This window comes from Nomascus leucogenys, chromosome 11 (assembly GCF_006542625.1).
Source record: "Nomascus leucogenys isolate Asia chromosome 11, Asia_NLE_v1, whole genome shotgun sequence".
Lineage (NCBI taxonomy): Eukaryota > Metazoa > Chordata > Mammalia > Primates > Hylobatidae > Nomascus > Nomascus leucogenys.
In genome coordinates, this window is record NC_044391.1 from 70,306,055 (window position 1) to 70,321,080 (window position 15,026).

At 36.2% G+C, this 15,026-nt stretch overlaps 1 protein-coding gene across 1 annotated transcript in view; it reads left to right on the forward strand.

Moving 5' to 3' along the window:
- CPB1 (carboxypeptidase B1) overlaps window positions 1–15,026 on the forward strand; it is a 69,557-nt gene that overhangs the window by 51,709 nt on the left and 2,822 nt on the right. The window contains exons 8-10 of the mRNA XM_003256244.3: window positions 2,521–2,631; window positions 2,720–2,810; window positions 3,469–3,671. Coding sequence (XP_003256292.1) covers window positions 2,521–2,631; window positions 2,720–2,810; window positions 3,469–3,671 — 405 coding nt within the window. The remainder of the gene's footprint in view (window positions 1–2,520; window positions 2,632–2,719; window positions 2,811–3,468; window positions 3,672–15,026) is intronic.

The following is a 15,026-nucleotide window of genomic DNA, read 5'->3' on the forward strand; positions in this document are numbered from 1 at the left end:
AGAGAAATGTATGTTTTAATTTTCAATTAATTCCTTAAAACCTAGAGAGAATAATAACACAGAAAAAAATCCACAGTTACAAGTTCCCAATTTTGGAAATCAGTTTCAACTTCCACCAACAGACCTTTATAAGGCAAGATTTTAAACAGAAAAATTATATTTATGGGCCAGGTGCAGTGGCTCATGCCTATAATCCTTGCACTTTGGGAGGCCGAAACAGGTGGATTGCTTGGGCCTAGGAATTGGAGACCAGCCTGGGCAACATGGTGAAACCTCATCTCTTTAAAAAAAAAATTGTATTTATTTGAATTTCACTCATCTGAACTTTCTCACCCATATTTGGTAGAGAGTCCAACAACTAGCATAGTGATTGGTCATGTAAAAGCTAATGGTTGTGGTTAAACCAATTTGATCATTATCTCTTGGCTAATAATCATTGTATACTTCAGAATAAAAGAAAAGTGTGCATAGTAGTCATTACTCTAAATGATACTGTTTTTCATTCCTTATCATTCTAATGATAAGATATATGTAAAAGCTTTTTAAAAACAAGTTTTAAAATATGCATGAGTCTATGTTGATATGCATAGATAATTCAATAAATAAAAGAGAGGCAAAGAACAACTCCTTCCTGCAGAAGCATTACAACTAATATATGTACAAAGAATGAGCAAAACATAAAATCATCACTAGAACATCACAGCAATAATCATGTCAGGCAAATCCACAGATGGATGTAAAATTAGTGGGTAAAAGTTTAGGGAGAAACAGGATATTTGCAGAGTCTAAAAGTTATCTCCTCCCAAAAATGTATTCATTATAAAGGGAAAACTTAGAGTGATAAACCTAGCAGAAGGAATCACCTTAACTAAGTGATCAAGGTTAACATCATCAGTAATAAATAAGACATATCAATATCATGTACCTTCAGATATTATGCAGTGAAAAGACATATCACCTTTGTGATATTCTTCCTTGAAATGAATGACCTCCCTTTAATCATAAACAAAATTTAATTTTGAAAAATAATTTAGACAAACTCAAAGTAAGGGACATTCTGCAAAATAAACCGACCAGCACTCTTCAACAGTGTTAAAGTCATAAAACACAAAAAGACTGAAGACCTGTCACAGATCAGAGAAGACTATGGATACTTGACAAATACAGGCAATGTAGGATCCTAGATTGGAACCTAGAATGGAAAAAGGACATTAGTGGATAAACTTGTGAAATCTGAATAAAGTCTATAGTTTAGTTTATAGTATTGTATCCATGTTAATTTCTTCACTTTAATAATTATACCATGGTTATGCAAGATGGTAACATTCAGGAAGCTGGATGAAGGGTATATGGGAACTATTTTTGCAATTCTTCTGTACGTCTAAAATTATTTCAAATTTAAAAGTTGAAAACATTGAAGTGCTTTAAATATATAAGAATATTATTATATACAACATAATTTTTGTGTGAAGCACTTCCATATATATTTGTTATGTAGTCTTGGTTTCTAGACATTATATATCAGATTGGCATCACTTAGCTTCACTATGTAGCTCACCATCTGCCTTTTAGAAGAGGATAGCTGGATGTTAGAATTAAATTTTATTATTTTCCAATTTGTAGACCATTAAAAGAACATGATTATATAGCTCCTCTAACCTAAAAAGCACATGCTTTATCATGTAATATTGTAATTAATATATATAATTACAAAGAGTATATAAAAATTGTTCACACATAGAAGTATAATCTATTTTAAAGTTTGTTCAAGCAAGCCTAGGGAAGGGTTGTATTTAAGTTTAATATGATGCTGGGGAGCAGAGGGACTGTGACTAAGAGAACGTATTAAATGGCACGATGTCCTTCATTCATAGATAAGTGTCTACATCACTTAACAGGGACAACAGGATTGTCCCTTCTCGAGAAAGACAACAAAGGAGACTCCCGTCACTATGCAGCTTGGAGTGTTGGTGAGAGCCTCCCCAAAATCCATGAGTGTGAGCTTATTATGAGAGGCATTCTCATTAACTTGTTATATCGGACATTCCCTCTAGTGAGATCATCTACAGGAGGTTTCATAGAAAAGAAATGCATTTCTAAATGACATTATTAGGAAAATGCATAGCTATCCACAGACACTTCTTACTTACTAGAACTAGGTCTTACACTTATACCCTAACTTTGAAAAAAGCTATTGTAGTTTTATCTTAAAAGAAATGAGTATATATGTTCTTTAGAAGTCTTTAATTAAATAAGTTTCTCATTAAAGTAAAAAGTTAAAATAAAAAGGATGTAATAGAACTATCCTGGAAGCAGAGAAGAATTAGAAATAACAATTATAAATAAAAATATCAAGTATTGGTAGTAATTTGCTGATTGCTTTTTAAATATTAATATTGTCCACTTCAATAGGAAATACTGCTTTTATTACCAAAATTAACATTCATCAGTCTTTGTAAATTTTAACAGCATCAAACACTCCATTTTTCCATGAAATTCCTCTTCATAATTCACATACAGGCTGTTCGTACCTATGGACAAGAGATCCAAATGACAGAGCTTCTTGACAAGTTAGACTTTTATGTCCTGCCTGTGCTCAATATCGATGGCTACGTCTACACCTGGACGAAGGTATATGCACCAATACTGAGAGAGGCTGATGAAATTAAAACCAACCTCTCTCTATTATATTTGTCCTAACCATATAGTCCACTTTCAGAGCCGATTGTGGAGAAAGACTCGCTCCACCCATGCTGGATCTAGCTGCATTGGCACAGACCCCAACAGAAATTTTGATGCTGGTTGGTGCGGTAAGTATCTGGGTACCCATTTTGCAAGTATCCGTTGAAAAACATAAGAGAAAAAATAAGAAAACACAACAGTGTCTAAAATAAGAAAAACTGCAAAGTTTTATATTTTAAGTTCTAACTTTCTAAAAGCGCCAAAAAAAAAAAAAACAGTTTAATTCATTTGACCAAAACATATTGAGAACTCTGTTGTGTTCCCAGCTGTGCTAGATGCTGAAAATACAAGACTGAACAAACCAGACATAATCCTACTACTCATGGAATGTATAGTCTAGAGGGGGAGACAGCCATTAAATAAATAATTATTTACATAAAATTGTAATGCAATTAAGAATGATCATAGTAATAATTTTTTCATAGATATTAGTTTGTTCCCTACTTACGAATTTTCTTACACTATATTGATATCATTGTGTAGTACTACACGGAGACACATTGGTGATTCCACGTGCAACTTTTTACCAGGTTAGCTTAAAAAATACCATCCTAATCCTGTGATTAAATGGATATTTTACTATATAATATAAACATAATAGGGACAAATTTAAGGACTCCTTGATAAGGACTCCTATGAAAACAACTCCCTAATTTGAAAGTTTAAAACATCCTCACAAGAACTTCACTAGGTGATCCTTGCCATTAACATCATATGTTTTGCCAGAAATTGGAGCCTCTCAAAACCCCTGTGCCGAAACTTACTGTGGACCTGCTGCAGAGTCTGAAAAGGAGACTAAGGCCCTGGCTGATTTCATCCGCAACAACCTCTCTTCCATCAAGGCATATCTCACAATCCACTCGTACTCCCAAATGATGATCTACCCTTACTCATATGCTTACAAACTCGGTGAGAACAATGCTGAGTTGGTAAGTAGCAAAGTAGTAGGTATGACATTTTACTGTTGAGATTTTTTAAATTCTAATCCTGAAAAAAAAAATCATTATAAGAACACTTTCTGGAAGTCCCTTTATTGATTTTTTTGGTAGTAGAATTGAAAAACTTATTACAGATTTATAAGGAATCTGGAGTTGGCTAAAAGAAATACAATTTTCATGCAGGAAATTGTTCCCCACATGTGATTTATTGACTAATCTTCAAAATGGCAATAGTTCCATTTCCTCTGGCTTCACCACAATGCTGACTTACATGATGATTTCAGATGTATATGAGATAATCAACAAAGTTGCTTGATCACACACATATTTTTTTTTTCAGTCAGTTTTGTCAAGCTGCCCTGAGCTGAATTTAACACAGATCCAGAGCATAGCAGAGCACAGCAGATGTCATTAGGAATTTGTCACATTTGGGTGATATCAAGTTTAGTCATTAAATACTAAAATTGTTTATTTCACTTTTTGATTGGGTGAGACTCAAAAGTAAATCAATCAATGAACAAATAATGTGAATGAGTCTTTACCACATACAGGGAATAAAGCAAAGAAATGTAAGAATCTCTGACATCAAAAAAACTAGCAATCTTATTGAACAATCAAGACATAATCACTTGAGCAGCTAAATAATGAGTTTTCTCATTGAGAAATATCACATGTCAATGAATAATTTTTTGAATAAGCATGTTTGAATCTTTCAAACAATATTTCTTTAATTTATGAAACATCTGGCTGCCAGAAATTGGCACCAATAAACTAAAAGAGCAAATATAAGATTTAAAGCATTTGAGCTACGCCAAAAAAAAAAAATGTATTCCACTTAGACAATGATATGGATATTTGGCTTACCTAAATGCATAAATCTGAAGACCTAGTAACTTTAAAACTGAAAATTGTTGTTTTATACTTTCAGATTCAGTCTTTCAGAGACCAAATAAAATATGTAATGCCCTAAATATTTTGAGAACAAATCAGAAAAATAACCCAGTCTCCTAGAAAATTGATAGCTAATAGTTGGATGGGCCCTTTTCTTTAAAAAAAAATACAATTTTTCAAAAAGCTTTTCATTTTTCCCCATCCATGGCCAAAAAAAATATACATATATATGTATATATGTGTATATATATATATACATACACACACACACACATATGTTAGCACCTCTAAGCATTTCAGTTTTTCACTTAAGCTCGGTCTGTATGTGTTCCCAATGGGTGCTCACAGTCTTGCTCTCCCAGAGATGGGTGTGGTTGGCTCCTCATTTCTGTCCAAAATTTCTGGCCACCAGAAAAGAGGAGGTGGGGGTATGTAGTTTGTATAACTCATGTAAATATATTTAAATTGTGCCATATCACAAGAGAAAAAGTCAAAGTCATAACTACATACTAATGAGTTAATTAAAACATAAAAATTAAAATTACAAAACACATTAAGGGTAGCAATAACATATATATATCCAGTTTGCTTCAATATCAACTAGTTTTAGACATAACTACTAAAAGACTAACACTAACAGAATAAAGCTTAAAGTGTTCCTGGAAGCTGAGCTGCCAAAGTTTTCTTATTCAGTACATTTTCTTATTGGAGGAATAAGTTTAAGCCCCTTTAGTGATGAGACAGCTTTGTTGCCACTAGTTGTATACAATAACAACCAGAATCTGGGCTACCCTAAAAGTCTCCAAATCATTCTTAAAAAAAAAAAAAAAAAAAAAGGCAAGTAAGTCCTGCCTTTAGAATATTATGAATAATTTTTGCTACTTCCTAAGGGAATTTTCTCCAGTAAAAGAACCAAGCCTCAGAGTTAGCAAGTTTAATGGGACAATTCACATGTGTGCCAAATGGTGTAAAAATGTTACAGCAGAACATGAGTCACTGATACTCTTCCCTAAGAGTCACTTCTTTATTTAAAGTCAAGGAGAGGTAATAGTAAGAGAGATACTATTCAAAATCCTGTCCTCCAAAATTGTTCAATTCTAATTGCCAAAGAATATAATAAGTAGAATTCTACCAAAGTAAAATGTTCATAATCTATTCTCAAAAGGAGAAAAAGCACAAGCCACAACATAATCTTATCTTGGATGTTTGTTTCTACACATACAAAACTAAAAAGTTCAAATAAAAGTACATGCCACTTTTATCTTTACCAGAGTACAAGACAGGTGACTCAAATCCAAAAACTTAATTTGATGTATCATACTCATTGATTTAAAAGTTATTTTTAAATCAATTTTCTCTATTGATTAAGTTTTTCTCTAGTATCTTAAAAGAAATATTTAAATGCCATTAGTAAGCGGCATGCTACTTAAGGTGACTGTTATTTGATTATCTGATTCATTTGGTGTCTGAATTTAGTTTAGCACACCAAAGCAACTTTAATATTTTGAGTAGCTGGAGATCCTTCCAACTTTTTCTTGTATTGTAGAATTCTAGTTTACTTACTTCCAGAGCACATTTTGCTAAAACAAGCTCATTAACTATAGTGCAATTACAAATATATGTATAGACAAAAAAGAATGTGAGTCTCTCAAAAATATCAGTATTAACATTTTTACAGTTTTTATTTACAATGAGGATTTCGTGGGGGAAAAAATAAGTCTTGATCTAGAAAAGTTAATTTTCCACCTAAATCTAGTGCCTCCATATTAATTCTTACATAGAGAAATGTGACTCTGCTGCAGAAAACAAAAGGTAGTAAAACATTAGGAAGATGAATTCTTGCATCATACCACATTAAAATTTAAAGGAAACAATGAGGACTTATACAGCATTCTGCCAAGTCATTGGTGTACAAGAGATTTCTATTTTTCTTTATACCTATAAAATTATTATTTTATTTATAGCAAAAAATATATATGTTTCAAGGAGAATAAGACTAAAGGAAATTATTTTCTGCTTATGTTAGCATTTTTAGCCCAAACTTAGGACATCCTATAAGCAGCAGTCCTTTGATATCTGAGTCATGATAAAAATGTATGTGGCTTCATTTCTGAATGATTTTACATGTAGCTTGCCTAATAATTGCTCATATCATGAGACAACCTTCAGAAGAAAGAAAGGCAGAGATAAGAATGCAAAAGACCAATGAAGTAAAGAACAGGAAAAGTATTATATGGATTGCAGAGAAGACTACTAGAAAAGATATGTTTAGCAGAGCAGTAGAAAGTAGATGGAATAACAAGAATATCTTGCACATATAATGCTTTCCCATTTGCAAACTGCTTTTACTCATACTATATTGTTTCAAGCAAGAATACAAAGTGCACTCTGAGCTTCTAATGGCCTCATAAACTATCCAGTCTCTCAGTGTAGACCTCTTTAATATATAAAGTTGCCACCTTCGTCAAAGGAAGTTTTAAGACTTAGAAGAAAAACAATGAATTTCGATTTCCAAAATTCTAAAGGACAATGAAATATTGAATTCTGTGACCTTGTTATTGTCAGAGAAATTAAAACTGGGAGAAAAGGCTCTCAAACCTAGTCATATGGCAGCACTTATTGGGCAGGAAGAAGCTCCCAATCTTTGGTACACCTTCCCCTGCAAAGATGTCTACATGACACTGTTAATGATAATACAACTTCAAAGTGAAAAATGGGAAGCCAGAAGAATATCCAGCCAACAAGTATCTTGTCCCCCTCCACAGATTAACAAAATGGAAAGCAGAGCGCACTACACAAAGGTGCCAATCCAGGGCATGAGTCTTGCACCATTTCTCTGCATTAGAATGTTATGCCTAGAAAAGCACAGAATGTTATGCCTAGAAAAGTCTTAGAAATTCTCTGGTCTGTTTCTCATTTTCCAGCTGAGACATGGAAGGCTTGGCGAAGCCAACACTAGTAGTCAGGGTAGCCCTGGGTCTAAGGCTACTGGCTCCTGAAGAATCTTCTAGGCTGCCTCAATTTCCAAAGACACACAGACACATATTTAAGCGGCCACATTCTATGGTGGTACCCCATATAACTGCTTTGCAGAAGACCATTCATCAGAAAGTCTTTAATCCCACACAGTACATCATAATTACCTCTGCCTCTGGACATTAATAAAGATGTACTCTGGTTAGCTAAGATGACTAACTTCTCATGGCCTAGTCTTTATGATTCTGGCCCATTCTTTCGAGAGACATATATATTCATTAACCAGGAAAAAGATAACAGTAACCAGAAGAAGAAATATGACAGACTTTCTGCAAAATTATTAAATGTGAACAAAAGATAGAAAGCTACTTCTAAATTCTAACACCTTCCAGTCCAGTGGCAACTCACTCACTGCCTCTTGATTGAAGATTTTTTTTTTTTTGAGATGGAGTCTCGCTCTATCACCCAGGCTGGAGTGCAGTGGCGCAATCTCAGCTCACTGCAAGCTCCGCCTCCCAGGTTCATGCCATTCTCCTGCCTCAGCGTCCCGAGTAGCTGGGACTACAGGCGCCTGCCACCACACCCGGCTAATTTTTTTGTATTTTTAGTAGAGACAGGGTTTCACCGTGTTAGCCAGGATGATCTCGATCTCCTGACCTCGTGATCCTCCCAAAGTGCTGGGATTACAGGCGTGAGCCACCACCCCTGGCTTAATTGAAGTTTTAATTAAGGCATTACTAAGATAGAAGTCCACTGCTCTCCTCAAGAATGTGAGTATAATGCAAGATTATGATTAAAGATAAACATAAAAATCGGAGGGAAGAAATATTGTGATTAGAAGGCAGACAGTTGCAGGGCCATGCACACACCCATGCACATCACTCATCACAGCTGCACCATGTCCCTGCATAATAGCAAGAGTAGCAAGCCACAATTCTGCTTTCAGGCAGGCTTAGGTGAACAGGGCTTTAGGCACAAAACATCTGCTGCAGGAATTGTCTCCAACTTTATACTCTCACTTAAAAGACAAAAATTTTAAATGGCAAACTCAGAATTCATTTAATAAACTAGTTGCTTATTCACCATTATGCTCTTTAAGTGACTTCTTGGCCTGATAATTCTCCTACCAGGCCTGGTCAGCACATGGCTTATCAATCATCAAAAACTTCATGGCCAAGCCTGGTGGCTCATGCCTGTAATCCCAGCTCTTTGGGAGGCCGAGGCAGGAGGATCACTATGGTCAGGAGTTTGAGACCAGCCTGGCCAACATAGTGAAACCTCTTCCCTACTAAAAATACAAAAATTTGGCTGGATGTGGTGGCACATGCCTGTAGTTCCAGCTCCTCGAAAGGCTGAGGCATGAGAATCATTTGAACCCAGGAGGCAGAGGTTGCAGTGAGCCAAGATCTTGCCACTGCACTCCAGCCTGGGTGACAGAGCAAGACCCTGTCTCAAAAAAAAAAAAAAAAGAAAGAAAAAGAGAGAAAGAGAGAAAAGAAAGAAAGAAGAAGAAAGAAAGAAAGGAAAGAGAAAGAGAAAGAAATTTCATTGAGCACCTATTAAGTGTTCATCATAAAGTATGTTTCCTGCCACTGAGAACTTAAATCCTACTGAAATGATAAGACTTGGGTACCAGAAACCATACGAAAGGAGAACAGAATTGGGAGTTTCCAATTAGTGCAATAGTAAGAATTCAGGAGAAGGAAAATAGCAATGTTTGCTGAAGCTACTCAGTGAAGATTATAGAGAGGGGATGCAATTTGTTCTGAGCTTTGAAGTCTGGGCAGGATTTGAGTGGTAGAGAAAGGAATAGGGTGTTTTAGGCAGAGAAAAGAGCCAACAAATGGGCAATGGAGAAACTGAAAGATGAAGTTGAGGAAGGAAGTAGAAGGGGGTCATCCTGTATCGAGTGTTCTCCTTACTGAAGAGTGGGGGCAAGGGCCAATCAATGAGGTAACCAGGTTGTGTAGGCACTTGAATGCCAGGATGAATCCTGTGTCACAGTGGGCCCTGGAGCCAGGGACCTGGAAAATAGGATTGCAGGTCCATTACAGGACTTCCAGTAGAATCTGGATTCAAACAACAAACAATTTTTATTGTAACCATGTCCAAATATTTCATGGGACAGACTTATACTGAAAAATTATTGTTCATCTGAAATTTAAATTTAACTGGTCAGTCTGTATTTTTTGCTAAGCCTGAAAGTTCTGGGAATAAAGTGATGTTTTAGCAAGTGACCTAGCAGAGAGCTTTAAAAGATACCTGTAATGTCATCAACAGAGAAAAAAAAGCATTCTCATAGCACCTTTAAAATCAGTTGTCTTTCTTTTTAATCTTTTTCCTAAAATAAATTCTAATTTACCATAACTAAATATTTTATATGACTTCCATTTCAACGAATTTTGCCCCCCACTCCCACTCCCACCCCCAGACGACATTTGGCAGTGTTTGGGAGACAACTTTGGTTGTCGTAACTGTCGAGCTCTACTGGCATCTAGTGGGTAGAGGCCAAGGGATGCTGATAAACATCCTACAATGCACAGAACAGCCCTCCCATCCCCAACAAATTATCCAGCCCAAAATGTCAACAGTGCCAAGGTTGAGAAACTTGCTTTAAATAAAGATAAGAACAAAGTCACATTCCTGGACAAAGACTCTTGCCTTTCACAGGATCTTATACTTTCTTCACAAAACTTTACAATGTTCTGCAAATTTCAAGTGCAAGAGAACCTACAAATCCCCCATTAGACAGTATTTATTTATTTGGGAGACACTCCACTTCCACCAGAAAAAATAAACAAATAAATAAATATATAAATACATTCTCTAGACTTTGCAATTTCAGCTGACTCACACTTCACATTTCCCTTGAATTTCAAAGAGCTTAAAAATATGTATGCAGATCAGCCAAATAAAAAGTTTGGTTTTCATCAGTGAAAGCATTCCCACACTCCCCGTGGGCTCTGTGGAAATCGGCAGGCTTGGTTCTCCTAAGCCGAACTTTTTCCTAACTCCTTGCCCTTCTCTAATCTCAGGGCCTCCTTTTTCTCAAAACATATTTGCTTTTTCAGGTCTCAAATGCTTTCTCCTTGGTTCCTGTTTGTAGACCGTAAGGGCTTCTTCTTTTGCACCAAAATTATAAAAGTTTCTTATTGGTCCCTTGGTGTAATTTACCCATTATCGCAGGACAGAAGGAAGGAAACTGCAGTTAAGGATTATTTTGATGTTTCTCTTATCACAAATATTCACCCATAGGGATGGCTAAACTCAGAACTTTCCGTTAGAAACAAACTTCTACAGAAAATTTTCTTTAAATTGTGTTATACCTTATAGTTGGTTTGGAGCTTTTGTTTTCTTATACTGTAATAATGGGCCACTGGAAGATTAGAAGAGGCAGTCCCCTGTCATGATGCTGGCCTTGTACAAGAGATTGGAATGAGGGCTATGTGCACAGTCACGAAAGGGGAGTTCTTTATCATATATTCGATGGGAATGTAGGTCAGTGGAAAAGAATATCCTCTCCTTATTCATCTCACCAGGTCCTTGGAACTCAACGCCTGGAGAAACATTACACTAGCTTTTACTTTGTCTCTTGGGCTGTGAGCTAGATGTGACATTTTGGACTCTCTCTGTCTTTTGCTCTAGGACCAAGGCCTCGTTTTGAGGAAACAGATGACAAAAGAGAACATGCATAAGATGTGAAAATTCATAGCTAAGGATTAATAAAGGCTGACCATGTTTGGCCTTGACTGAAAGCAAAGTTTTCTCTCAGGCTGGTTTATATTTAGCTTCCTTCTGTTCTTTACAATTGGTAAAACCAGCTCCAGCAACACTTCTTTTGAAGTATTCCAAGGCCACAAGGAGAAGTGAAAAAGAGCAGAGGATTTAAAGAAAGAAGAACCTAGCTCAAGTCAGCCACTTACGGGGCTGTGTGCCCTTGAGCAAGTTCTTTTATCCTCTGTGAGTGTTAGTTCTTTTATCTGTAAAATGGGGATAAAAATATCTAGCTCTTATCAAGAGCTCTTTGTAAAGCTTAAGTTTTTATGTAAATGTTAGTTCTGATTTTGAATCCACTGAGAAACAATGTAAGATGTCCCTCAAAAGGCAAGTTTTATAGAAATCATCACTAATTGGAGTTTCAAGATATGGACTGAGCTCTCTGCTGTGTCGTTGCTTCTTGGCTCTTCCATCATCTGCCCTCATCTCTTTTTACAGAAACATGAGGGGAAAAGAGTTACCACTCTAAATTGTAGCAAATGCAAGAATTACCTTTCTCTCTACCATTCTTGGCAGGGGTCAGTCATTTGGGTTGATTGGAACATTCCCACTGAGCTTGCTGCCCCAGATGGCATTCCATTCTGCTAGAAAATTCTGTGTCGGTGAAATGTGGACAGATAATGTTGAGAAGATAAATGAGTAACATTTGTGAAATTATTTGAACTCTTCTAAAGAAAAGACCCACACTGATTCCAGGGATTTTTGTTAACGTAATTGGAATTTAAAATATGATATTTTACTTGATTAATGTCTGTTCCGACTTTTTTCGCCTTTTGGCCTTGGAGGGGCTAAGAGAAAGGATTCATAGACTTTTTTTTTAATTAATAGAAATAAGTAAAATGCACAGAAGATGTCAATGTCTAAATGTGGCATCCCATCAACCATCAATAAATGGTACCACTGCCCTCCCCCAGAAGCATCCCCAATCTCCACTCAGGTGGGTTCAGCCTCTGCAAAGCTCAGCACTCTGCACCTCCACCCAAATCTTGATTATTCATAATGCCCCTAAGCCAGAGTGTTAGACTCAGTCGACTAATCATGTGCTAGGTGCTGTGCAATCTGCTGAGGATACAAAATGAATAGCCAACAATTCCTTCCTTCAAGGAGCTCACCTGGTGAGGAAATACATGCAAAAACAACTGACTATAGCATACAGTGAACCCTGATAAAAGTGTGGGCCCCCAAACAGGAGAGGTGCTCGATGCTTCCTAAGAGAGTAAGGGCAGCTTCACAAAGAAGATAACACTAAAACTGAATCTGGAAAAACAATAGCAATTATCCATATTAGCAAAGAGAGAAAGAGGATTCCAGTGAAGAGAAAAGGCTACCCACAGTCATGGAGGTCAGGAGAAGCAGGAAAGTGTGTACAGGGAAGTAATTCAGGAAAATCTACCTCAGAAGGAACACGGGAACGCATAACAAATGATGTAGCCTGAGAGACAAGGCCGGACCTGCTTTGCAACAACTGTTTTTGCCAAAAGAGGTTTGACATGATAGAGCCATCGAAGACGTGGTGATGAGGTGATCAGAAGATGAGAGATGAGGTGGATATCAAAATGAGAGAGCAACTGAGGACAAGAGCTGAGAACTTAGGCATAAACTAAATGTTCCTCCAGTGTGCACCTGTGACAGGAATAAAATAACAACCTTTTTAAGCTCACATCAACCTCAGATATTGCTTCAGCATCAAAAAAAAAATAGAGCAACTGTGTCCAAAAGATGCCGATGGTGGTGTAGAGAGAACTCGGATGTCACTTCATATACCCAGAGTGTGGTTTGAGGAAAGGACAACTAAACATTTTTCTGTGGCCTTAATGGAAATCATGACTAAATTGATATAATAAGTCAAAAGAGATAACAGATCACAAGTAGCCCCCTTTGGTTTTGTCTGAAAACTGTATTACTACATTGCACCAGTAAATATATTGAGAGACTTGAAAGACAATCAATCAACACACGAGTCCAATAGATAATGACAATGACTATTAAATCTTCTCTAGGCTTCATAACTTTATATGTTTGGAACTAATCTTGAAGAATCATATTTCTACTAACTAAAAATAATAATTCAAGGCTTAAGGAAAAATTGAAGTAAAGCCTGAAGAAGGCAACCAGGGAAGGAATAAGAATTCTTTAAGATCAGAGGTTCTGCCTTTCAGATAAATAACTAACTAGAGATTTCCTTTGATAAATGGCAAGTTAAAGAAATTGTAGAATGGTAGAAAATATCATGTTTACCTACAAAAAGAACTATTGCCTCACCATGTTTCATATCTCTAGAAGATGGTTTTAAATCTATTATGAGCATTATGTAATGTTTAACTGGTTCTGGTTTCAATTGGCAGTGGAACCTAAGGGTTTAAACAAAGGGTTAAAAAAATCTAAATCTAGTGTCTTTGTTACAATAAGATTAAACAAGAGGAGCAATATATTTAGGCCACAACAGTAAAGATTGCATGCAGTTAGAGAAAGCATTTCTTAGTTTATCAGTTTAGAAATAGGAAAATGGAACCCTAAAATTTCCAAGTACTGACCCAAAACTCTGAGAACAATGTTAGTTCCAGGAAGCTGATTGCATCATTTCAGTGGACCAGAACAGAAAATAACGAGTTACATTTTATAAATCTTTTTTAAGTTTTCTAATTTACCACCTGGCTGATGTAGTATTAATGCTATAGGAATTGGAATCCTTGAAGTCTTACGGCCATGCCCTCATCAGTTTGAAGTAAGATTCTACTAAACTGGTTTCAACATTAGAATAAGGGAAGGAAAATTCCTACTTTGTAAAAATCATATTATTCTGATTTCATCACCAACCTCACAGTTTTCCAGGCATATGTAGAAGAAGTCATTATAATGCCAAAGTATGAAATATAGCCGGTTTCATAACCGGAATGAATTATGGCTAATTCTCCTGCAGTAAACAATTTGTTTTTCAAATCTGTATTCCCCAGACAGCTGAGCCAGGCCTTGCTTCTCAAGTGTTTTATTTAAATAGGCAGTATGTCAGTAGAGTTTTACCACAGAGTTTCTGAGTGCAGAGAACCTTTCCCTAGGAGTGGGGTGCAGGGAACTGGAGGGCAATGGTTCTTATGAGAAGGTGATGATGCCTCTAAGAAAAAAGATTACACGTAAGTTAATACTTAACAATCTTTTTTTAAATTCTGAAATCCAAATGTTCTGCATTTTGAAATAGAATGAATATTCTCTAACTTTTTAGTCTAAAAAATTTCCAGGCTGGAGCTACCACTCATCCTTGGAACTGCCAATTCCTAAGCATTTTCATGCTGGCACTGAATGTTGCATTGACTAGCCATACCTATGTGCAGTTTCTAATGCTCCTGCCCTAATTCGCACAACCCTATTGCAACTTAATCCGGCTTTATAACCTGCCACATTGCCAAGTGTTTTGGGTTTTTTTGCTTTGTTTTCTGAGTTTTTGCGTGCATGTGTTTTGGTTTGTTTGCCTGCAAACGGGTAAACAACTTCTTTGCACAACCATAAAGACTTCCTTGTCTCCTGCTTTTCTCTTACAAACTCTTACAAGACAAGATAAATAGAGGCTCAGAGTGAATGCTTGGGGAGGGTATTAGGGAAGACATTCTTGCACAAGAATTACTTGGATCATATCACTAGGTTAAGTAGAAAAATGAAAATGGGTCCTGAATAAGCATGTAATACGATCCAAATTGTTACTTACAT